This window comes from Rattus rattus, chromosome 11 (genome assembly GCF_011064425.1).
Source record: "Rattus rattus isolate New Zealand chromosome 11, Rrattus_CSIRO_v1, whole genome shotgun sequence".
Taxonomy (NCBI): Eukaryota; Metazoa; Chordata; class Mammalia; order Rodentia; family Muridae; genus Rattus; species Rattus rattus.
In genome coordinates, this window is record NC_046164.1 from 192,802 (window position 1) to 220,251 (window position 27,450).

The 27,450-nt window shown below is 38.7% G+C and overlaps 1 protein-coding gene across 1 annotated transcript in view; it reads left to right on the forward strand.

The window, feature by feature from the left end:
- The first annotated feature begins 6,389 nt into the window (after window positions 1-6,389).
- The window catches only part of Tmprss11e (transmembrane serine protease 11E), a 41,220-nt gene continuing 20,159 nt past the window's right edge, over window positions 6,390-27,450 (forward strand). The window contains exons 1-3 of the mRNA XM_032916744.1: window positions 6,390-6,394; window positions 7,141-7,332; window positions 26,118-26,242. Coding sequence (XP_032772635.1) covers window positions 6,390-6,394; window positions 7,141-7,332; window positions 26,118-26,242 — 322 coding nt within the window. The remainder of the gene's footprint in view (window positions 6,395-7,140; window positions 7,333-26,117; window positions 26,243-27,450) is intronic.

Genomic DNA, 27,450 nt, shown 5'->3' on the forward strand with positions numbered 1-27,450 from the left:
AGGAAGTCGGGACAGGAATTCAATAGAGCAAGAACCTAAAGGCAGGAACTGACAGTGAGCCCACAGAGTGCTGTTTACTGGCCTGCTCAGCTTGCTTTCTCGTAGAACCCAGGACCATCTGCCCAAGGATGGCTGAATGCATAACAGACCGGCCCTCCCACATCAATCACTACTTATGAAAATGCCCTATAGGCTTGCCCACAGCCCAGACTTCAGGAGGTATTTTCTCAGTTGAGGATCCCTTCTCTCCAGTGACTCAAGTTTCTGTCAACTTGACATAAAACCAGTCATCACATGCCTTCACCCCTAACCCAGAAGTCAACTCTAATTGATGAAATAAAAAGTTGCCAGTGAAAATTTAGTTTACTACAAGGGAGCCTCACTGGGAACACACACTACTCTTAAGAGTACACCATATCAACAATAAATGGCAACTAGAAAAATGAATTCGGTGGCGTCTTTGGGGGTTCCCTTCTTCATAGTCATGTTAGAGCTCCCTTTTAATTTTTATTGTATTTAGTTTTTCCATTTTTAACCATATAGGTGTTTTGCATATATATTAATATATATATGGCCTCTCTCTCTCTCTCTCTCTCTCTCTCTCTCTCTCTCTCTCTGTGTGTGTGTGTGTGTGTGTGTGTGTGTGTGTGTGTGTGTGTGTGTGTGTGTGTGAACTAGTGGGTCTCTGTGTCTATATCTATCTCTTGTGCCTTTCGTCGACCTCTTTTCTTTCCTGTTCGTTTTGTTCTATTCCAATGTGCTTGGTTTATCTCACTATCATATATTTTATTTTATTATTATCCATTTGAAACCTGTTTGTTTTGTAATGAGGGACAGAAGAGAATTTTATCCAGATGGGAAGGGAGGTGCTGAGAAACTGGGAGGAGCAGAGGGAAGGAAAACCATAATCAGTACCTGTTATATGGAAATCAATCTGCTTTCAATGCAAGAAAATAAAAAAGACACCCTTCATCACCATCGTTATCATCATCTTCTTCTCCCAGTTTATGCTATAATATACTCCTCTCTACAATATATAATATACGATATACAATGAATGTACATCCTAATATGGAGCCATCTGTTGGAGTGTGGTCAGTGTACAAGGACCCATCTGCTTACAGAAAAAGGATTCTTCCTCTCTCAGAAGTCATCTCATGTTCACTGGTTGTTGATTAGGGGTAGAAGAATTAATGTAAGAAAAACAACTTTCAATCTATCATGTACTAAATCATTATATTTTAAAAGGTATATTACTTTCTCTTTTTAAGAACGAGATTTTGTGTATACTTAAAAAAATTATTTATTTTATTTATATGAGTACACTGTAGCTGTCTTCAGATACACCAGAAGAGGAAATCAGATCTCATTACAGGTGGTTGTGAGCCACCATTGTGGTTGTTGGGATTTGAACTCAGGACCTCTAGAAGAACAGTCAGTGCTCTTAACCATCGAGCCATCTCTTGAACCTGATTTTGTGTAAAATTTAGGCAAATAAAATTTAAAAATTAAGCAAATAAAATTTTGTAGTATTGAATCTTGCATAACCAATACATCCCAATTTAGATATTAATTTATACATGTTTGCCTTCTGTTTAGCTGTTTACAATCACACATTGAGGCCTTATATTTTTTACTGAAGAAGATCCCTTGCCTTAGGTATATACTTATGCTCTTAAATATTAACTATCTTTAATCCCATGCTTAGCCCTGACTGTATACTATATTCTATCTTAATAAGTCCTGCAGTTTTTTATTTAATAAATCTGAATTTGGTTTATAAAAGTGATGTTCTTAGTTTTTAAATTAAAAGTACTTTAAAACTGGGAGGCCATTGATTTGGAAGTTATACATGCCAGATTAGTATACAGTTGTTAATAGCATATGCTACATGCTAGAATTTGGCCACAATCATAGCTAGTTCATTGTGTAACCTAGCTTAACTCTTTCATATCTCTGTTTTGTCATCGTCGTTGTTGTTTAAGATTTATTTATTTTACGTATGCAAGTACACTGTCTTCAGACACATCAGAAGAGGGCATCAGATCCCATTACAGATGGTTGTGAACCACCATGCGGTGGCTAGGAATTGAACTCAGGACCCCTGGGAGAGCAGTCAATGCTTTTAACCGCTGAGCCATGTCTTAGGACTCTTACTTCTGTTCCTTTTTCAGCAAAGAGACAACAAAATTAATAACACCCAATGTAGTGAAGATTAGACCGGAAAATACATGAGACAGGACAAGATAAATAGTCCACAAGTGTTACTCATGTCCACTTTCCTGCAATGTGACAGCTTTCCATCACCCCACGAATATACTGCATGCAAATAAACATGCAACAAATCATTTTCTTTTTGTGTGATGCTGAGGATTGAACCCAATGTACAGGTTAGGCACAGATTCTATCACTAAGCTACATCCTTGCCCATAAAACAAGTACTTTCTTTTCTTAGAGCACTTATATTAGGCACTGTCTAAACTCTGGGTACAGGCCTAAGGAAGGATGCAGCTTCTAGTTTGAAATGACTGCATCCCGTGAAGTAAACTATATGTATCATAGTGCATATATATTATATTATGTATTTTATATATACACTATATAGTTATATATTATAGTATATATAATTATAAATGGTATTATATATACTAGATAGTACATATATATTATAGTGTATATAATTATATATTACAATATATATACCATATGGTGTGTATATATAATATATGTAGCATAAATGTAAACCATCTATTTATATTTATACATAAAAAATCAAGTTGAATCACTGTAGAGTCTGGAAAAGGCTACTTTTGCTGAGTGTTCAGGACTCTCTCAAGTAGTTGCTTTGTGAGTATAGACATGAGGGAAGCAATACAAAGGGAAACTAAGAAAATCAGAAGAAAACAAATTCTAGAAAATAAGATCAGAGTAGAGCCAGGACAGAGGATATGGAAGGGGTCACTCCAGATGGTGAAGGAGTAGGTACAGGGGCTGCTATCAAAAGCCGCAGGAGATTGATGACTACAGTGAGGATGAACACTGTCGATAGAAAACCACATGTACCATGGAAGATCTCCCAGTGCCAGAATCTTAGTGATAGATAGAACTGGATTTAACTGGCAAAAGACTTAGGTCTTATACCTTTACACACACACACACATGAATATGTGAGGTATTCACCACCCTTGTCTCCCAGCTAGAGAGCAAAGCTGTGGAAGTTAATTAGTGGAGGGAGGAGGGGTCGCTCAAAGTCAGGACTTGCTCCCATATTCCTGTTCCACCTTTAATGACAGATTCTTTTCTTCCAGTGTCCTTTTTCATTATTCCTTCAATAATGAAACTGTGTAACTCGGTTTCCCATGCTTTCTTGCTTCCAAGGAGTTTAAAACCAGTTATGCCTCTATCCAAGCAAATGTCTTAAACCAGATCTAGATCACATTTGGTTTTCCACTTTTTCCTCCGTTTACTTATGGTATGACTAAGTTGTCATGCACTTTGGAGGAGTGTCTCTTCCCTGAGGAGCAAGCTTAAGTCATCAGGCTTGGTGGCAGGTGTCTCTACCTGCTGGATCATCTCTCCTATCTGATTTCTCAATTTTAACATCATCTATACGTTTATACATAAAAGGAAAGGAGTGGATTCACAAATGGTAACATCTTTGCTTACTCAGATATCTAATTCACTCACTTAGTTTAACAATATTGGTCAACATGCAGCATACATCTCAATAAACTGACCAGTAAAAAAACATCGCTTTACTATCACAGCGCTATAACCTCATGGTGATTTTAATGGTTTCCAGAAATTAATCAGATTATTATCGGTAATCATAGGTATCACGGGTATCATTAAAATTTAATCATATTTTCTAGCATTAAAGAACTTGGTACAAGCGAGGGGGTATTTAGGCCGTGATAAGCATCATCCCTGGCTAGCCATAGTGGCACTATACTTCTGACACTGTGACACCAGATGGTCATTGCTTTCAAATTGCTAAGTGTGTGGAAGGACAATGTAACAATTTGTTGGCTGATAAAAATTCCTGTGGTCAAGCTGGTAACTTTACTTGTTATGCAATGCAATATGTCTACCAAGGGCCTCCAGGAGACTCACCTACACAGAGAGTCTCTTGAGTCCTGATTTCACTGTTGCATACATTGGGACAGTCATAACTGATTCATGCCAGAGTAAAAGGTTATGCGTGCACATTTTCTGCATTCCAGGCTTAGAATGTAAGGGCAGAATGATTTCCAAAAAAAAAAAAAAGTATTTGAATGAAAACCCAAATTCTGGACTGGACTGGACTGGAGAGATAGCTTAGCAGTTAAGAGCGAAATTCTGAGTTCAATTCCCAGCCACCACATGGTGGCTCACAATCATCAGTAATGGGATCCGATGCCCTCTTCTAGTGTGTCTGAAAAGAGCGACAGTGTATTCACCTACATAAAATAAAACAAATGCTTGAATTACCCTAGTTGCCTAGAACAAATGAAACTCAAGACGGATGATCAAAATGTGAAGGTTCCCCTTCTTTAAAAGGGAACAAGAATACCCTTGGCAGGGAAGAGAGAGGCAAAGATTAAAACAGAGACTGAAGGAACACCCATTCAGAGCCTGCCCCACATGTGGCCCATACATATAGAGCCACCCAATTAGACAAGATGGATGAAGCAAAGAAGTGCAGACCGACAGGAGCCGGATGTAGATCGATCCTGAGAGACACAGCCAGAATACAGCAAATACAGAGGCGAATGCCAGCAGCAAACCACTGAACTGAGAACGGGACCCCCGTTGAAGGAATCAGAGAATGAACTGGAAGAGCTTGAAGGGGCTTGAGACCCCATATGTACAACAATGCCAAGCAACCAGAGCTTCCAGGGACTAAGCCACTACCTAAAGACTATACATGGACTGACCCTGGACTCTGACCTCGTAGGTAGCAATGAATATCCTAGTAAGAGCACCAGTGGAAGGGGAAGCCCTGGGTCCTGCTAAGACTGAACCCCCAGTGAACTAGACTGTCGGGGGGGGGGCAGCAATGGGGGGAGGGTGGGGAGGGGAACACCCATAAGGAAGGGGGAGGAAGGGAATGTTGCCCGAAACCGGAAAGGGAATAACACTGAAATGTACATAAGAAATACTCAAGTTAATAAAAAATAAATAAATAAATAAATAAATAAAACAAATAAATCCTAAAACAACAAACCCAAACTCTTGCTCTAAGTAACTTTTTTTTTTCAGTCTCCCTTGGAGATAATTTTGAAACAATTCACACAGTGTTTATATCCTAGAACTCTAAGATAAACATGCCTCAATTCATGAATTCTCCACTCAGTGGAGCCTTAGCATGTAGTAATTTAACCTCTCCTCTTTTCCTCGTCATTTTCAAGTTTCACTAAATTGTTAACCATTTCACAAAAGTTGATGTGCTATAGCGTCATGGCTTTGGTGTGTGTATAAGTGAGGTGTTTGCCTCTAGGAGCCAGAGGTCAACATCAAGTGCCTTCTTACTCCATTGCTCTCCACATTATTTTCTTGAGGTAGGTATTTCTTTTTTTTTTTTTTTTCCAGAGCTGAGGACCAAACCCAGGGCCTTGAGCTTGCTAAGCAAGCTCTCTACCACAGAGCTAAATCCCCAACCCCGAGGTAGGTATTTCAACAAACCCGGAACTTACCCATTTAGTAGACTGGCCAACTACCAAGCACCAGAGGTCTTTCTGTCTCTGTAACCCTTTACCACCCTACAGTACTGGGCTTACAGTATATGACACTACTCAGTTTTTATATTGTGAGATCAGAATTCAGGTCCCACTGATCCATCTCCCCATGCCATGCTGTGGCATTTGAGTGACCTGAAGACAAAGCAAACATATTGCAATTATCTTTTAATATCTTTAAACAGACATGTATTTAAGTCTGTTTGCCGACCCACATTGGCTGATTTTGTTGAAACCTGTTCGCATAGTGTTTAAGCAAAGCCGAAGTGTCTGCTCATTTTCTGCATCTTTATTTCTAGGTATACGGACAGCCATGTATACAAAACCTTCGAGACATATTTATTTGCATTTGAAATGTAGTTCTGGGGAAAAAACAGAAGTCATGAGACTTTCGCTAGCTGAGCCTGTCTATGTCAGTGCATATGTACGTTAGTCCTACTATGGTAGAAAGGCCTTGTTTACTTGGCATCCTCTGTTTACCCTGGCTCTTACACTTGTCCTACCTCCTCTTTTGCATAGTTCCCAGCCCAAATGGGAGGGTTTTGAAAATGAGTACATCTTTGAAGATGTCCAGCTTAGAGGGTCCTTGCAATACTGCCCGAAGGACTCCAACCCCATTCCTCATCATGACTCTCGACTTCTGCCCTTGTTTGAGCCCTGGGATAACTAGTTATGTCGTATTATCAAGCACAGTTTTTTCCTTTCCGTATACAGTTTTAAGAGTCTATGTGTGCTATAACAGAGTCCTTTCTGTTAAATTTTTATAACTGAGTAGAGTGACAATAGAAAAAGACCTCCTGTACAGTATGTGGTATTATAGAGTTATAATACCACAAGAGCACAGAGAGGAACAACTAATCTGCTTTATGGGGATTAAACAAAGCAACTTGCAGGCTACGTCTCAAACAAATGTACACTCCATTACAGAAGAACTCATTGACAAATTTCCACAATAAACGACAGGGTGAGTTAGGCAATGTGCTGGGTTCTAATAAAATGAAAGAAATAGACCGTCTTAATTGGGATTAGTATCTGTGAATGCCTTGACTTTTCTAGAGCAACAATGACACATAGTTTTAAGATGTTAATGTTTTTCTAATCTCTGATGCATTTCCAAAACGGGCTTATAGCTAATTCCAAAGGGAAACTTTCATTTATATGCTTGACTGAGTAGGAAATGTGTCAGCCTAGTTAAAAAAATATATTGGTGTTAGTCCTTGTCCAGCGGTTTATTTAACTTAATTAAACCATGGCTTCTTCACAGGAAGCTTCATAACTCTTAATTTTGCTTTTTAAGATAGATTTAAGTATCTAAAAATTTCATCCTGTTAATACTTTAAAAGTAGCTCTAGATGATAGCTTTTGAGTCCTTACTCCTAGAAAGTGCTTATAAATAATTCTTGTTGTTGCTTCCTATAAAAAGTGCCTCCGTCACACTAGTCACTCACAGAGTCTCTACACTAGCCAAGGCTTGTCAGACTGGTTCTCTATGGATCATCAGTGACTTCTTTCTTCACCTCACATTAGCCTACAAAGCCACCGGTGAGCTGAGGAACACACTCAGTCACGGACCAGTCACCACAGGACTCGTGACTTGCTGGTCAGCAATGTATCCGTGAGTTCCTCTCTCCTTTTTGCCTAGTAGCTTGTAGTCTACAGTGGTCTAAGGCACTCAAGGGCTTGTGGATCTGCATCTGACTGTATTTATCACTTTTGGGGTTTTAGAGGACATTGTGTCAAGCAGGTTCTTGTTCTCTCCATAGGAGTGTTTCCTCTCTTGCTGTCTGTTTGAGCTCAGAAGGGCTTTCCAAAACGTGAAGGAGACAGGGTTGTACTTGCTTGTTTTGGGGAGAATACTATGTTTTATCTAATTTAGGCTTTATTGGTCTTATGGAAAAATATACTTATTCTACAGAGTATATACAAAAAGTGTAAATGTGAGATCATGGGGGTCAAAATTGCTTCTCTAAGTAATCTAAAATTAAAAGGCGTAAAATATGTTGGAATCATAAGAAGCAACTTAAGATGACCGCTTTCAATAGGTAAATTGTCATAATTGGATTTTTAGAAATATATCCAATTATGGAGGTATAGTAGTTGAGGGGTAAAGCATTTACCTGGCTGGTGAGAGACTCTGGGTTCACTCGTCAGCATCACACACACACACATAACTTCAATATACCTCACCACACTAAACTCCTCTCTTGTTTCCTTTCAATGCTAGAACCTAAATAGTAATGTTTTAGTTTCATAATTTGGTATCAAAATTATCATCCCTAGTTTTACACGAAAATTTATTTTCTCGGAGGTATTGGCAAACCCTTTTTGGTTTATACTTTCATGGGTAAGACTCTTTCATTTATACTGTGAGAAGAAAATAGAGAAATTTCAGTGGAATCTATGCCGTCACTACATAAGGAAAAAGCCCAGTTTCGTCACTGGTAGTGCTACAGGTATTTTAGGAGAATTTGAATATTCCTCTAGTCTCACAAGGAGGGCATTAAGAGCCCCAGATCTTACAAATATAGTGATGTCTGCCTTTTACAATCACTTCTTTATAGTCCATGATGGTTTTTTGTGTCTTTTCTTCTTCCCCTTATTCGCTCTAAGAACTTAACTGTACAGAAAAAAGCACAGAGTCTTTATCGCATTCACCATCCTGGCTCCTCAGCTCTGGCCTGTGTTAGAGCTGACTGAGTTTGAAGTCCGTTCTAAACATGTGGAGAGGCTGTGGTGAAGGGGACGTTGGCTGCGAACCGTATTTCTAAAATCAATCTCTAAAATTCCAAGAGAAGATGTGCTAAGTTTTTAAAGTCCTGTTTCAGAAAGGACGGAGATTACCTCTCAAGTAAACAAACAAACAAAAATCCCCAACCAACTGACAATAAAAAATATCTTTCTGATCTGGAGAGTGTGTGGCTGATGGAGCGATCGATGAAAGAAATGGGGAGCCAGTGGACGAAAGACCAGGGGAGTGGGCTGAGGCGGAGAGGGGCCGGCTTATCACACACCTTTGCTCAGTAAGGGCTTGCGCATGCTGATAATGTCTGTCTGAGGGCTTTGGCTCATTGCTAGGAAACCATGGAAGATGTAGCAGGAGAGCGGTCTTTACAGCCACCTTCTTCTCTTGCCAGATTCTGACAGTCTTCTCCCTGCCCCATCTAAATGAGAATCACTAACTTAAGAAATTTAGGGGTGAGAAAATAATTTGGACTGGGTGAAGCATCTTCCTCTTACCCTGCAGTTTCCTTTAAATAGTTATAGTATCCATTGGCATGAAGGGACCAAGGCCGAGAGAGAAAACCCTAGCTGGGTCAGGCTATAGGAGGAGGTTGGGAAGTGAAGGTATTCCTTAAATGTTATTTTCTTACATGTGTTTACCAATAACTGATGATACTGAGAATTAGAGTAAATGAGTTAAACTCATAGGAATATACTTTTTTAGAGAGCTGAACGTGAAATGAGTAATCTTCAAATGAAACAAAAAGTATAACTTTAACTATGAACTACTCCTCAAAGAATGGCCCATGTAACCCCTCCTATTAGAATCAATAAACACTTATTAAAAATAGAGCTATTTAGACCCATGTACATTTGCCCAAACATTAACATTTGCCCAAAGGAAATTTGAAGTCCCTTATGTTTGAGAGGAAAAAAAAAAACAAGCGCAGTAGACATAAAAAGGAAAGGAACCGGTGAGGCTGGAACAAAAACAAAGCATAGGTGAGACAGTTGTGATTAAAACGAAGTCAGCCTCAGCTTTATTTAAATTGATATAATTATATCGTAGTGGGCGGTGCTCTCTCCCTGGTTACCTTTCCCTTCAAGGGAGATGAACACTGATTTATGCAGCCTGGTGGTGATTAAGGAAGAGGCAGTGGTTTCAGAGTGTATGGAATCTGAAGGGCAAGCACAGACAGACTCGCGTAGCTCACGTCAAACAGAGAGGAAACAGTCTCATTTTCATTTTCTTGTTAACAGGAAAAACTTCGCCACTGTAAAACTACGCCACACCCTGAAATTAGTCAGGAGTGACACTGAAAGGGTTTTTTTGTTGACAGCTAGGTTCAGAGTTGCGACATGTTTGTGCTCCCAGGGTTTAAGATGCACTCGTTTCTAGATCAGTTCTATTCATAAAAAGGCTTTTAGTAAGTTTTCTTTGGGATTCAGCCGGACGTGGATTCACATTGTGTCTCTTGTAAAATGTACTTCGTTGAGTAATTCTCTCCTGAATGACTGCTGTTATCTCTCCCTTTAAAAGATAAGGTGATGTAGGTCGAATGTTCCAGGCTCACTAGTAGCTGTATTTGTAGTCTGGAAGTCTTGGCCCTTTTACCTATCCCAGAATGTCTATCACAGGTGCTAACCTAAGGACCCTCCAGCCATTGGGATGCTTTACAGAATTGGAAGAAAAGCTTTTCTGTTATGCTTTCCAATATGTGTGTGTGTATCCCCCTCACACACACACACACACACACACACACACACACACACACACACACACACACAATGAATGCGTAGGTCAAGAGACGGCTGGTATATAAAGCCAACGTGAAATTGTCTACACATGTGCTAAGAAGGACGTGCTGGAATGGTGTTTTACTTCCACATATGGTTTTCTAAACATCTTTAAAGGATTAACTGAGCACCTTACTGACGGCTAAAGTTTTCTCTTGTATAACAGGAACACGTGACCTAATTTCCATGTCCCCACTGTCTCAAAGGTGATCAGTGGCTGTGAGCACAGCACTTTGACGACATGACTGTTTTCTGCAAATGAATTCATTGGTCAGAATTAACTGCAACCGTCTTTTCTCCTAAAATAAGATTGCTTATTTTAGGGAATTAAAGAGGGAATAACTGGAAACAGCAGCACCAAGTTTTTTATCCAAGTACGATAGCATATAGAACCCTCTAGCTGTGAAGTAGCTCTCCTGAGGTATTACGTGGAAAAATGGTTCTGTGGCTCTGTCAGCGTTAGGGTTTTGAAGAACTACATGAGTTACTCCTGTCGGGTGAGTTGCCCTCCAGGAAGCTGAGATTGGACGATTGTTTGGGCTCACAAGTTCCTGAACATCCTGGGCAATATATTGAAACCTCAGCTCAACTAAACAGAACAAGCTAGAATTTATTCCAGCATATTTTCTTGGAGCTTCTTAGTTGAAGTTAGTGGGTGAGAAGTGGAAAGAATGCTCTTGGCGATGCTGGCATAATTTCACAGGTCTGAGACCAGTAGATCAGGGATCAGGAAGGGTTAAAGACTGAGAATGAGAGTGGGCTTAGCATTAAGACGTCATGCTAAGACTGCAAGCCTCACTGTCCTCAAGGACATACCTGGCTTGCACGCAAGGGTGTGTTCTCAGAGTTTTCAAATAGTAATTCTAGGAAGATAAGTAGTTTCGTTAGAGAAATCCAAAATACCACTGAAGCAGCATTACATTCTAATTCACCACATTTCATCTGAAGTGTCAGGTGATATAGGTATTTTGAAGCTGACTAAGTAAACACAGAGGGATTTTTGCACTTTGTGTAAAGTTAAATCTGAGTCAGAGTAGGATAAAATAATAATTGCTATCATTTGAGTATGGTACTATGTAGCACCTTCCATTGTAAAATATTACTTGTGTTTAACTTTATAACAACCTATGGCTAATTTGTACCCATTCTGTAGGTGGATGCTCAGAGACTTACTGTTTTATTCTTTTTTTCAATTGTTAATGGATGACAGAACTGAGATGAACACAGGCCAGTCTATAACACTCTAAAGCCTGTGCTTTAATTATAGCGCTGACCCATCCTCACAGGGCCTTTTCTTTTCATCTATGCCCTCTAGGATAGTTCAATTGTCTTCCTGTGCCAAGATATAGAAAAGTTATATATTTTCAAAGAGTGCTTCAGCTACTCAATGAATGTTCTTTAAAATCAGCCTTTGCCACAGGAAGCATGGAAATTCCATTCTACACAGGTAACACAGCTCTGCCAGAGGAGATAATTTGCATATGGCCATAGAAATGGGTGAGTCAGTTAGCGCTGGAGATAGAATCTGACCTTCTAGTGCACCTGTGTTCTCTGCATAGTTTAGGAGAGACAGATTAGTGTGGGCTAACTCTATGGTCCAGGAATTGTTGTTATGACTAATACTATTAGAACTTAAATAAAAATAGATGGCCTTCTTAATAATTAGCATTATGCACATGTTGACTTAAATACTTTAACATCACAGGATGGCTAAATTAAGCAAATGAACACGCACAGTACTTCGTGTAGACTTATCTTTGTGTGTATGAGAACAGGTAAAATCTACGTTCAGTATTTTTCATGCACATGATACATTGCTATTAACTCTATTAACAGGTGCTCTCTTGAGCTTATCCATCCCAGCTAACTGAAAATCCATGAAGGAGGAATAAAAAATACACTTCCCGATAGATATTTGATATCTATCATATATCCAACATATATTTCGTCATTTGTTGCCTATAGCAACCCTGTAAGCAGCTAAATTTAATATTAGATGGCAGTACATACAGGGAAACCAAGATTTGTGAGGCTGAGTCCTCTAAACCTCCGAGTCTGTGATTGGTTGAAGGTTTAACATGCATGTTTTTACCTTAGTTCTATTTTCTCATCCTCCCTTCTGTCTCTATCATGTTATCAACCTCAGACTCCTAACTACTCCCTTGGAGAAGCAGAGTTAATTTTCCTTGTCTTTTTAAAGACTTCATTTATCTTTGCATCCCAACTTTTCTAATCAAGAAAATTCCCAAAATGATAAATTAATATACAGCTATGATACTTTAAAACAGCCAAGCCATTGATAAGCACTTGGTCACTTCCTACCTGATTGAGGGTTGGTTTTGGGGAATTTAAGGTGTCCTAATCCTTGCACTAAACTGTAGTCACCATTGCTGACAGGATGTAGGTGCATGACTCATCAGAACTTAGCACCATATTGACCCCAGGATGAGGGCTATTCTACAATTTTTGTCTTCAAATCTAATTGTTCTTTGCCTAAAGTGGATCTTGGATGTCAAAAAAAAGATGGATTAGGACCAAGTCTGTGCTGTCTTCCTTCTATAACCCCTCATCCACATGTGAGGGCACTTGAAAAGCAAATTGCTTTCTTGTTATGAAGGAAATAATGAGAATAGGCAACAATCACTGAGTATTTACTGTTTGGCAAGGTTCCAGGAGCTCTATAAATATTTGCTCTTTGATATTGAAGATCCTTATGAATTGGATTATGAAATTAGTTCAATTTGTTGGCAGGAAAATGTAGACTCAGGGAGGCAAGCAACTTCCCCAGTGCCATCTAGCTAATGAAGGCTACTGTAAGGGACAAATACAGGCTGTTCAAAACCAAAAGTCCATGTTTTAGTACACTAGGAAAGACAACGGAAACCATTAGCTTGAAGTTACAGAGCTTGTAACAGAAAATTATTATTGTTTTTGTGTATATAGAACAGATTATTATTTTCTCAAGGACTTTAAGATACATAAGAATGTTTAAAGAGAAATTCATGATAGTATAGGTTTCAGCCTGAATCCAATGCATCTATAATCATATTGAATGTACGTGGTCTAACTATTTAAAGATTGGGCTGAAGGGTTGGCTCACTGGCTAAAGGCCAGTCTTGGTGACCTGAGTTTGATCCCCTGTGCACACATAGAGGGAGAAGAGAACTGACTCTTGGGAATTGTCCTCTCATCTCCATACCCCCACAAATGAGTGAATGTCATTTACAAAATTAAACTTAAATGCACACTGAAAGAGATTTTTCATATAGAATTAAGTAAGAGAATGGAGACCTTGTTGAAGAAACTATTCTAAATATGATAATATAGAAACGTTAAACATACTATAAAAATGAAATATCACATAAATACTAATCAAAATGTATATGTAAGTGTGCATATTAACCTTAGAGAAAGTAGACTTTAGAATGAGGATAAAAGGATAAATTGGCTAAAAAGATAGGAATTCAAAAAGTGTTTGCCTCTGATATAGAACAGAGGTTCAAATAAATAAAGCAGACAGTGCTGACAGGTAAAATTGGCAAATTCAAAGTTACTCCTGGAGATGTCAACTCTTCCCTTTTCGTATCTGACAGAACAAGTGTTCAGAAACTCAGATTGGATACAGAGAACCTGAAAACACTAAAACAATTTGGGCTGATTGACCTGTGGCAAACACTCTGCCCAAGAAGGGCAGAATACAAATTCTTCCCAAATGCACATGGAAAATTTATCATGATAGAATATACTCTGGACCATAAAAAAGGAGCAGTACATTGAGCCACCAACCAGGCAGCATACACAAACTTGTTGAAGGCCCAGGACACAATATAGCAGAGGACTGCCTGAACTGGCCTCAGTGAGAGAAGGTGCAGCTAATCCTTGAGGCTCCAGGGAGGGGGCAGGTCTGGTCATGGGGCAACATCCTATCGGAGACGGAGAAGGGGGAAGGAGGAATGGAATGAGGAATTGTGGGAGGGGGGCAGGGGATGTGGAGGTGGGCAATGACTGGATTGTAAATAAATTTAAAACTTTTAACAAAACCCAAACCAAACCAACCAACCAACCAACCAAACAAACAAACAAACAAACAAATAAGATCCCCAAAAAGGACAGTAAAATGTTCTAGCATCAGCAGTGGGCCTGGTGCTCATAGTAAATCTATACAGGATGGTCAAGGGCTGTAGTTATAGGAGAGGGGCTATCAGACAAGAGTTGTGGCCACCATTAGATCATGACTGGGGAGATGACAAGTCAGGAAGATTAATATTCAAAGTCCTCACTTCTGATCATGATCATCTGCTGTAGCAAGAAGATCCTTAATTGGGATGCCCATGTCTTGAAATGTTAGTACTAAATGTATTATTTCTATTCCAGAAATAACATTGCTATTAGGAAACATTGAGTAAAAGCAGTCTATCTTTCTTTTAAAGAATTTTCCAGAAAGTTACTAACCATTTATCTTGAGGTTCTTTTCTCTTAAATATGTCATAAAATGGTAATCACATTACCACGACGGATCTGTTCTGTATTTCAGTAGTGTGAGATTTAACTAGGAAAGGCAGGATAAGAATAACAGCAGATGATGTGAGATACTTCATTTAGTTTAGTGTAAAACAGATCTGGAGACCAGCAACCATGGGATGAGAAGCTGGTAATTAGTTACTTAGTCTCCTTTTACCATACTGCTCCCTCCATATTAGCACACATGTTCTGTTACAATCTAGTAAGGATACTTACTCTCTGATTAATTAATATGTATTCTAGTTATGAAATATAAATCAGGAGTGTAGCCACTGCAGCAGGCTCCATTGGTATCTACTTAGTCATATGGACAAGTTTTCTTTCCTATAAGTAAGAATTTGAGAATATTAATAATGTATTAATATTAAAATGAGTATGGTTATGTGTGTAATGATCAACTTCACTATCTTGCCATGCACTTGAAATTTAAACATTAGTCCATATATGTTACAGGTTACTGTCTGTGGCAAGAAATTTATTAAGTAAAGTCACTTCCTTTGACCAATCATGTAAGGATAAACAGGGTCCACACATTCTCTAACTACACACTGTTGCTCAGGTAATTCAAATAAGGGTTTAGGATGCAGAGGGGTTTGTAGGTTCTTTGAAGGCTTCTTGGTGATAGGTTCCTCCACTCATTGGGAAACTATGTCTAACACACAGGTCTTAGCTTTTAGAAGGTCCACCTGGCAATTCCAATTTTAAGCTTTATCAGAGCCTAGGATTTTAAAACTAGCTGAGAAAACAAATATTCAAGAACCATAAGCTTTTCATAGATTTGATACCTAATTGATATGTGTCCATGCAATATTTTCAGGTGCCGATATTTTACATTTACGGTAGCTTAAAAAACATTAATTGAGAAGTGTTAAAATTGACAGCTGAAAGATTTCCTTCTAATAAGCATTTCCTAAAGGTAAAACTATTGATAAAAATAAAACAAAAATACTTGTAGCGTCTTAAGTCTCTTAGCTTGTTGCAAATCATGTCAAATTGTCTGCTATCGTAGCCAACAGAAAAAGAGTATATTTGAAAAGTCATATGAAGACTGGTTAATACATTGAACATTGTTTATAATAATGCTAAACATTATTTCTGGATTATTCGAGATATTGAACATTAGTTTTGGATGGGTCGTATAAAGACACTAAGATAAATTTCTATTTATGCCCATTGATTCTTAAGAAAATAAGAACATATACCATCATATTGCTGGAGGCTGGGATATTGGGACCACTATAATACGCACTCAGATTTCTGTTCCAAGTACACAGGTCACTGATCTTCAAGTTCATAGCTAGTTCCCCTGTCAAGCAAACTCTTACAGGGGGGACTAAGGTCAAAAGTCCGAATGAGGGTGTGGTAGATCCCAGTTAACATTACAGAGAGTGTTTGACTGTCTGATGCTCTGTGCTCCCAGTGACAGGAAAGTCTCCAGCTCATGGTCCTCAACCTTCCTTCTGTATAACCCTCCACAACATTGTAGTGTAGACACACCTAGCAATTCCTGCCTCACCCTGATTGAGAGGTACAGCTCCCCAGCTCTGACTGCAGTGGTGTGTTTTGTTTGTCCTGCTGGAACAAATTGTGGTTTTTGAAGTCCCTCCATGGCAATTTTTAAAAAAAATCTTGAACAGAAGAGGTTGAGGAAAGTAAACATTAGTGATCCTAAAGCAATAGATCAACTATAAGTACAATCCTATCTATACCTAACCATTCAATGGCGTAGTTTTTAAAATTATTGTGTCCCATCTATCCATGATTATAGATTTCTAGAGGTCGGGCAAAGTGTCAACATGCATGTCAATTTGTGGTAAGCCAAGTCATAACATATCTGGTTGGGAAGTTTATAAAGACATTGACCGTAGGGCCATGTAGAGCACATCAAGTCCCCACCGCTGACTCACTACTAGCATTTACATGAAGCTTCTATGAAGTCTGATGCTTTCATATGCAGTCTTGACAGCATTACTAGAAAGAAATATCACCTGAGTTTTGTGGCAGATTAAATATAAAAATGGTTAGACAATGGGGCTTGCCTAAGTTAATAGTTAAATGTAGGATTTTTGTTGAAATACCTGCTTAGAACTTATTGGGGGACTGGAGAGATGGCTCAGTGGTTAAGAACACTGACTGCTCTTCCAGAGGTCCTGAGTTCAATTCCCAGCAACAACAAGGTGGTTTAAATCCATCTGTAATGGGATCTGATGCCTCCTTCTGGTGCATTTGAAGACAGCAACAGTGTACTCACATACATAAAATAAATAAATCTTTTGAAAAAAAGAACTTATTGGCTTATCAAGGCAATATAATACTTTAAAAGCCTAACTTTATGCCTAGTATTTCAATAATCTTTTGATATTTTACAATGCAATAGTGCTTCTAAAGCCATTCCAATAATAATTATGAAAGCCTGGTGAGATATTTTAAAAATTTATTGTAGTGTTTTACATCTGATTGATTTCATAGAGCTTCCTTCTTATCAAATTCCTTTTAATGAACTGCGATTGGCACCACCAGTATTGAGGGACATAATAAGAGTGTAATGCAGCTATTTTTGTTTAGATGTTAATCACAAAGACCGAAGTTCATTATATTACACACTGGGCATTTGATGGAGGCTTAATAAATGGTGTTGCTGAACAACTGCTGTGCTCTTTTCTACGGGTGCCAAAAAGAAGATACCAGATAAGGATTTGCTTTTCTCCCTCTTTTGTGGTACATTTTGCTTAGTTTTGTTTGGAGGCTGTCTTCTAGAAAGCTACCCATGTTGTGGCATGACTCAAGGATTTGTGTGCAAATAATTTTAAAACCATTTCCATCGTACATTTTTAATAACATTTTGTTGCCTTCTTCTATTCACAAATTTAAGTTAGTAGCAATAACAATGGTACATGCGCACACACACACATGCACACACACACACACACACACACACACAAAGTCATACCACATCACACTATTATAAACCATCATAAATCAGTTCAGTTCAGTGTGGGAGACAAATTAATCTTTACGATAGGAACATTGTTAGATAAATTTACCCACCCTAGACTTTAAATTAGTATCCAGGGCTAGAAATAAAAGTTTCTTTCCTTATTTGTATCGATGCTGTATAAATAAAATGTAAATAGTTGTTTGGCAACTAGATGACACTTTAATTTTAGCTTCCTTATGGGAATTATTTGTAATTATTGTTTCAGGGATTAAACACATAATTCAGTCCACAAACTAAGGTGATACTTTTAGACATTTTATAGGTGTGCTCTGTACATCAAAAAATAAAATAGAAATATGGTATTTATATTAGTTTATAAGAGTAATTACAAGTTAACAATAGTGGCCGGAAAGAAAATTCAACAGTTTAGAGAGCATTGCTCTTATAGAGGTCTCAGGTTCAGCTCCCAGCCTCATCAACACTTATAAATCCAATTTCAGAGGACCTGATACCTCATCTGGTCTCCCTAGGCAGTAGGTATGCAAGTGGTGCACATATATATATAGATGCAAACATTATACTAACACATTAAAAATAAGAGTGAAAGCATACTGTCTTTATTAGGGTTACTATTGTTGGGATGAAACACCGTGACCAATAGCAACTTGGGGAGGAAAAGGTTCATTTCACCTACAGTTTTCTATAACAGTTCATCATCAAAGGAGTGAGGAAAGGAATTCAAGAGGCCACAGAGGGGTGTTGCTTACTGAATTGCTCCTCATGCCTTGCTCAGACTATTTTCTTATAGAACCCAGGAGCGCCAGCCCAAGAGTGGCATCATCCACAATGGCTGAGCCCTCCTCCATCAATCACCAGTTGGGGAAATGCCTTATAGCTGGTACTTATTGGAGGCATTTAATCTCAAATGAGCTTTCAGATAATTCTAGTTTGTGGCCGGCTGATATAACCTTTGACGGCACATTCCCTACACGCACACACATACTTTTCATTTTGTTTTTACCTTGGGCACTTAAGTAATTTTCTTAGAAATATAAGGAGAATGAAAATCAAAGATTCCTAATAATAATTCCGAGTTGTTGTTGATGTAAAGTGCAGCTTGGGCAATGGCAGTGAATAGGAAAAGCAGGCACAATCCCGTAAGCTAAGCTACTGCCAAACATGTAGCAGACACCAAGGAAATGATTAATTGATATTTTTATTTATTTTAATTTTGTTTTTTTTGAAACAGAGTTTCTCTGTGTAGACCTGGTTGTTCTAGAACTGGCTCTGTAGGCTAGGCTAACCTTGAACTCAGAGATCTGCCTACCCGTTTCCTAAGTGCTCGGATCAAAGGCACTCACCACCACACCAAACTCATTTTTTTTAATTTTTCAATTAAAAAATTAGCGTGTGCACTTATGTGTATGGCTGTGGAGGTGTGCATGCTCATGGGTGTGCACCTGTGGGTGCCAGAGCTCTACCTCAGATGTCTTCCTCTGTGCCCTCAGATGTCATTCACTTTTTCTTCCTTTTTGAGACAAGGCGTCTCATTGTACTTGAAGCTCACCAACTGGATACAATGGTTGACAAGCGAGTCCCTGGAAATCTCTAGTTTCTGCCCCCTTGTGCTGGGATTATAGCATTTACTGCCATGCCTGGCCGTGTAGGTGTTGGAGATCTGAGTTTGTCCTCATTCTTGGGCAGAAGCACTTTATCTTCTAAGACAAATCTGCAGCTTTCTTTGTTGTATCTTAAGAAGTGGCTCAGGAAATTTCTAATGCCATAGATTCTAGGATGTTAATACTTTGTGCGTCCTTCCTTCCTTCCTTCCTTCCTTCCTTCCTTCCTTCCTTCCTTCCTTTCTTTCTTCCTTCCTTCCTTTCTTTTTTGTTCTGATGTTAAAATGTACAATGACCCTTAAACATGTTTTTTTATTTGCCTTTTTACTTTATGGACTGTGGTAACAGTTTCACCGCAGAAAGAGTGTATACTTGGAAAATCATATGTTTTAACTGTGAGTAACATTCCCCGTAAATCTGGATCACCACATAAAGTACTTTATGAAAGTTTTCCTGAGCTAGCAATTATTCTTAACAAGGTCTGAGTTGCCTTTGGTTGTCTTTAATATTCCGAGTTACTTCCTGAAACTGAAGTGGGCTCCACATTCATTGAGAAAGATCCAACAGCACAGTGAGGTACTGAAAAATGACCTTTTACAACTTCGTGTACTCAACTTTGCTTCAGTTCCTGAATGATGAGCAATTCCTGAGTATAGGGTAAGAATTAATACAGAGAGACAAGGCTCACACTTATTTCAAAACCAACCAAGCAACCAGCCATCCAGCCAGCCAGCCAACCAATCAAAACAGCCAAAAGAGAAAACAACAAAACAAAACAAAAAGACATCAGTATTGATTATCAGGATTAGAAGACAAACTAGAGCAGAGAATTTTGAAGTCATCTCTTAAACACACCAAAGCATTTTGTAGGGGGGATAGGCTCTGAGCTACTCTACATAGGGGGCAGTGAGAAGAACTTGCTAAGGGGAGCAGTGTGGGGTTTAATCACTAAGCCATTGTCCATGACACTTAGAAAAAGACATTTTACTAGAACAGAAGTTGTTTCAGAGATCAGGTAGCTAGAAGAGAAAACTCTTATTAAGCGGTGGGTGAAATACTGGTGGGAGATTTCCCGTACAATTTCTAAAGCAAATTCATTGCCCGGGCACTGGGATACAGATTTGCCAGACTACAGCCAGAAAAGATCATGAGGGTTGACTCATAGGCTATCCATTAACCAGTCATGGCAAAGCTTAGGGACTAACTCTGCTTTATTACCTGATTTTTTTTTTTTTTTTTTTTTGGAGCTGGGGACCCCCCAGGGCCTTTGTGCTTAAGGCAAGCGCCTACCACTGAGCTAACCCCAACCAGACACTCCCATTTTTATATGCCTAACTAAGAACAGTTTTCATTTTTAAGGATTGAAACAAATCAGAAGAGATCATAAAAAATATTTTGACAATTAAAATATACGTAATTTAAATATCCATTTCTAGAAATCAAAATGTACAAGGACACAGCTGTGCTCATTTGATTCTGTGTCATCTATAGCTGTGTTGAGGATAGAGTGACAGAACAGAGTAGCTGGGGCAGAGAACTCGAGCCTAGGGAACAGAAGGATCTATTATCTGAATCTTCAGACTCTGGCTAAAGAAGTTGGTGATAATTCTTTAGGAATATCCAAGTTTTGGACATCATGAACATGCTGTTAGAACACCTAGGCTGGACCGAGATCCCAAGGGGAAGGAATGCCGACATCCGCACTACTTAGCATCAGGAAGAATGATCAAGAAATCCGAGAGCCACTGTTGTTCAGACCACAGTCCTGACTGAGCCACTCAGAGGCTTGTTCTGACAAGCCCTCCTCAGAAGCATTACCCTCCTTTCTTAGTCACTGCTTGCAGCTCCACCTTTCACTCTCCCTCACGGTTTGTTGTTACTGCCTTTCTTTTTATAGTGCTGTTCTACAATGACATATTAAGAAATGGTACTGATAACACAGTGTCGGGCTCGGCGTGCAGCAATTCAAGGCCAGTGGCGTGTACCTGTACCTTATCTGCATGCTCACTAAACTCCTCCGTAATTATACACGTCCCCCAAGAGAAAAGAAACACGAGAAAGCACTTTGGTTGTTTGAAACTAGCGATGGGATCACGACCCAAAAAGCCTGTCTTCGAGTAAATTTAGGTGAATTCAGCCAGGGTTTGGGGTGGCAAAGAAGTGTTGCCTGCGTATTCTTGTTCATGGACTGCCTGACTACATGAGCATCCACTGATATGAGGAGCAGTTTGTTCCTCCATTTTATTGATGTTTTTGAGAACACTTTCTAAACATATCTACTTTAGAGCAGTTTAGTATTGAATGACTTCCTGAGGGGGAAAAAGTAACTAAAAATGATGAATTATACCTTAATAAAGGGAGAAAAGAAACTGAGTTAACTGGCATGAAAAACAATGCAAAAAAAGGAGCTAAAAATGATAAATTATACCTTAATAAAAGGAAAAAGAAACTGAGTTAACGGGCATAAAAAGTACAAAAAGGGGTAACCAAAAGTGATAAATCATACCTTAATAAAAGGAAAAAGAAACTGAGTTAATTAGCATGAATAACAATGTTATACTTTGGGGAAGGAAGAGACAATGTTTCAAATGTCAAATGTCTTAATAATGTGGACATCAATATTATTACCAATAATTAAATAATTATGATGACCACTACTGACATTTGTATATATTTTTCATATGGATTAAATGAAATAAACCAACAGCATTTTTACCTTCGCAGAGCTCATCATGTAAGGAGTGGGGAATATTAATCCTTCTTTTTCATACAGAGAAAACATGAGAGAGTACTGTATCTATTGGGGAATAACTATTTAATAAAGAAACTGGGGGCAATACTCAGAAATACACTCTCCAAATAGTTTATCCAAATATTTTTGACTAGATTCTCTCTGTTTTTGTCCCATAATGTCCCTCTTCTCTCTTAATACCAAAGAAACAAGTTACTTAGATATTGTGAGGATCAGAAAGGAATCCAGTGTGGTGTCTTGGCACAGTAGTGACACACATACACATACACATGCACACACATGAACACACATGCACACACGTTCACACACATGCACACACACGCGCACATACCAGATCTGATCTGCCTCGGTAATTTTTTCATTCTTTATAAACTACCATTTTTCTCTCTCTTTTTTTAATCTCTCTCTTCTCCATTTAATTAAAAAGATTATTGTTTAAAGAATCTATCATAAAACCAAACCATGCATGGATTCAAATGAAAGTGCCTTTCACTTCTTATTTCACTTTTTACTGCTAATAATTCAGTCCCCCTATACTTTTCATTATGCACACACTTATACAACAATTTAAAAACCTTAGAATGCAAAAGGCACCTCATTCATATTCACCATTATGGTTCTTTTTTATTTAATGGATAATTGACCATTTTCATGTTAATACAAGCAGATTTGACCTCATCCCTCAGTGAGTGCTTAGCGTGGATTTCTATACGGATTAAAAGTCACTGTCAGACAAATACAACTTATCATATTTCATATCTCAGCACAGTCATCGTATACATCTGACAATTCTATCCTACTTTCGGTAAGCATACATTGATATTTTTTATCTGGCACGAACGAACTTTTGTTGAAAACCCTTCCCTTCCCGTATCAACCACAAAGTCTTGCTTACGTCTACTGTATGCATCTCTCGTCTTCTGCAGCAGATGGATAACAAGCATCCAGGTACAGAAGGGACAGGTATCAGGCTGGGGACCTTCTTGGGCACAAGTGTGCATGAAAAAATAAGCAGCTCCTGGAAAAGTATTTTTATACTCTAGTAATTGCTGTTCTAGGAACAGGTGTTGGGAACCCTACTCAAGGGAAATCAAGGAGGTTAGAGAGAGGACACTGGGATTTCCATGGCTACCATCCCATGGGATGATCACAGAAGAAGGGAGGGAAACAAGTAGGATCCCTTGGGCTTGGGCATTACATCCTCTGACCTGCAGCAGGGGCAGGCAGAATCCTGTGGAGATGGTGACACTGATTTTCCCTATTCAGTGACCAGGCAAAAACATGCAAAGACCATTGTGCGACAGGACCAATATGAAAATATTTCCTGGTGATTTTATATCACCAGGCAACAAGTCCTCTTGATTTCTAGAAGGAAAAAGAAAAGAAGCATTTATTGCAAGGTGCTTTGCAGTTTGAAAGGAGCTTCTTGAGCTCGCTTTGGTCCTGTACCCAGTCCTGTGCCTTCAGGTGGAGAAACTCAGCTCAGCGTTTGAATGGTTTGAGCCTGAGTCAGAGCTGGTAATGAAAAGGCAGGAATGTACAATCCTCTTAAATGGGATTCAGTACTCAGATCTCTTCCACTAGAACATTACTTTCTGTCCCTCTTTCGTGTATTGAATCAGTAGCGTTCTAGAAAGAAAGAAGCCCATTTCACCCAATTTATAGACACGAGAAATAGCTAATTAAAAAAGCAAAGCAAAGCAAAACAAAACAAAACACCCAGCACCATAGCCCAAAGCCTTACCAAGCACCGACTTGACTTTTTCTACTGTTTGAATTTGCTTACCAACTAGAATATGGAATCTGAATGGTTGGCAACATTCCCAACCAAGCCAAAGCCTGGCCTACAATCAGGGATTAGGACTGTGCTCTGGGGGGAAGGGGATGCCACACAGAAAGGGCTCCACTGACATCACGGGAGCTTACAGTTAATATTAGTGCAGATGCCTGGGTTCTTCGGAGCTCTTCCACAATCCCATCTGAGCATTTTCAAGGTCTGGTTTGGAATTTAATCATAAAATTAGAAGGCAAGTAGAATTAGATCTGCAGTGTGGTGTACAGTTGAAGCTTAGGATGAATTCAGAGAGAACAGAGAAGTGTCTGACTGCATGAGACCACTTCTAAAATAAAGAGATTTTCAGAATGTTTGGATGCACTTTTGTTTAAGGTCTAGGCTCTGATTGCCACGTTCATTTTGGTTTATTCTGGTATTTATCCTCTGGTTCCCTTCTGCTTTTTGTTGTTGTTTCCTTTTTCAAATTATGATTTTGTCAGTGTTTTTCATTTACACACACACACACACACACACACACACACACACACACACACACACACACACACACACACACATACAAAAGGTGTCATTCCCATCCACTCATAAGCTTAGACTAGAACGTCTTTGGCGATTACTTCTGAAGGTTTGCCCTGCTTTCTACAGAGGGGCGGTCTGTGGTTATTCACTGAGTGGCTGTTGGTTAGATCTTCAAAAGAGGATAAAAAACTGGTAGCTTAGTTCATTTTCATCATGCATAGCTAGACACAAGTAAAGATACCAGCATGAGGACTGTTAGTACGCATTCCTCAGTTCAAACCTGGAATGAGTAAAAAAATTTAAAAATATACCTTTCACTCAGTCCCACTTAGTCATATGTCTTGAATGCTTTGTCTAAAGACTATAGCAAAGAAAATAAATAAAAAAGAAAAAGTAGATTTTATGTATCTTTGCAGGTGTCATAGCCTAGAAGAAGGACCAACTGAAAAAAAAAAATCTAAGGCTTTACAGAAAGCAATCTTCACTCTGACTTTTACAGTTCTGATTCTGGTCGCTTCTTTAGAATGGGGTTGATTCAGTTGTACATATAGCCCGATGTGTCTGTGTGAATCTTTGTCTTTTGTGGGGGAGGGAGTGGGGAGGGTTTTGTTTTTTACATTTTTTTACATTTTAGGTATTGTTCCTAAAAAGGAATAAATGCATATACCCATTTGTCAAAACCTCTTTGCTTTTTGTGCAACTGCATTTATTAGTGATACTTTAAAAAAAAAAAGGAAAAGAAAATAGTATCTTTGGGGGAAATCTATTGTATGTAATGTATTTGCAGTTGATGCTGCACATATATTTTAGTTCATTGTCCTTGATTTACAAGCAGTGGATGACATGTTTTGATATATGGGAGGAAGGAAAACTCTCCACCTCTCTGTCTCTGTCTCTGTTTAACTCTGTCTCTCTCTATCTCTCTGTGTCTCTGTCTCTCTGCTCTCAATGCCGCTGTCTCTCTGTGGCTCCCTCTCTGGCTTTTAAATTGTAACATAGTTGACAAAATTTGTTTCCTACTCTCATTTGGAACATTTGGTACAGGTTTGTGTGTTTGTGTGTGTGTGTGTGTGTGTGTGTGTGTGTGTGTGGTGTGTGGAGAGAGAGAGAGAGAGAGAGAGAGAGAAAGAGAATTACTCCATTTTTGATACATTCCTATTCCTTGTGTTTTTCACATCTCTCTGCCTCCTTGACTATCTCAAACAAGTTCCTAAGTTTGAAAAGAGGAAAAAAATTGTTTAAAAAAATGTCCTCTCTTGGCACAGTCAACATGATGAAATTCCAGGCTCACACTTTCAAAGTTTTATCAATAAAGAAGTGATTAATAATGGGAAGTGTTGAAAATATTGAACTTTTTGTATAAAATTTTTTTTACAGAGTCAAAAAAAAAAAAAGCGGAAAAAGAAAAGACTTTAAATGTATAGCTCTACAGTGCCCTACTCTGGAGCTTGGTCACAGATTGGTGGACACACGACATTCTAACTATAGGGCTTTTGTTTAGTCCTAACGAATAAGGACCAAAAGGGCTTAAGGCCCATTACGATCATCTTGGGTTCATAAATAAACAAATGGAAGCCCAGAAGAATCAAATTACTTGGCCAAGCTTGGGCAGTCAGAAGCAGGGTTCCTCTCAGCAGCTGGAAACCAAGGCAGCAAGCTGTCCTCTGTTCCTAACTTGCCCAAAGTGCCGATGAGGCAAGCACTTCCAACTAATTTACCACCCATTTTCTTTCTTCCTCAGGTCACCTGTGGTGAGGGCCAGGAAGAGAACTTATGTGGAGCCCTGGGTTATTGGCCTCATCTCTTTCTTATCCCTGATTGTCCTGGCAGTGTGCATCGGACTCACTGTTCACTATGTCAGATACAGTAAGTCTGAGGTACTCTGGCATCACGTGACCCGCTCCAATTGTTCCTCGTGGAATTTCCTGTTTTGGCTTGCCTCAGGGCTATTTCTTCATCACTGTGATTTATTTGCATTAGCTAAGCACTCTTTGAATGCTTAGGTTTTTGTTTTTGTTTATTTTTTATTTTATGTTAATCCCCAGAAACCTAGGAGGATCCATTCTTCTATCTTTGGTGTGACAGTGCTTCCTGCTAGGAATAGAATGCTACTTTTCAAAATAACTGGCAAGTGATCAAGGAATTCGTCAATAAGGGGACACCACAGGTTAGCTAGAATAAAAGGCCTTGAGCTAAGGTCACAGGATAGTAAGTAACCTTGATTTTTTTTTAAAAAATCAATTTAATCAAAATCTTAACATTCTAATAAATGAACTACACACCAGAATAAATCTCATATAAGGCTAGGCTCTGTTCTGTACTAAATTGGAGAGGTGTTCACAATGGTGTATTGCTAAATAAGAGCCTATGTCATTTAAAATGTCATCTTGGGATGTTAGTGATGACAGAGGTCAAGGTTTACTGAGGTTCGTTATGAGGAGGCTCCCTCTGTTGTTAGGAGGGTTCTCACTGCCAGATGAACTCCTAGTTGCTATTATTAATCGGGTACCCAGGAGACTGCAGATATAACAACCCTTCTGAAGTTTCCCTATACTGCTCCTTGGGTTTTAATTAGTTGACTCAACTGCGATCTCTTAGTTTAATATCTCCCTGTGTGAGTAGATTATGTTTTGATATCGAAGGCCCTGAAACCATAGAAGCTAATCACTTGATTCTAATTTAATTGGGAATTTGATGAAGGTGCTCTCCTGTACGGAGGAAGAGTGATCTGTAATCTGTAATATCTTCCTCTGCTATCTACAAAGTACAATTTCAATTTCCCAAACAACTCTTTTGGGTGGTTTAAAAAAAATAATGTTCAAAACAAATATTTTTGGGGTGGTGCTTATACGCATGCTGGTTTCTTAAATTGAGTTATCTTTATTTTGGTAATAGAAATGTCTCTGAAATACTTTTAATACAAAAGAGTTGCTAAAAAACATTACAGTACAGATATGCTCTGAATATTCTGAGCCTCGTTATGGTGTAAGCATTGCTATTTCTCTATGCTTGTGGAAGGCTATGATTTACTCATTTTTTTTTATTAACTTGAGTATTTCTTATATACATTTCGA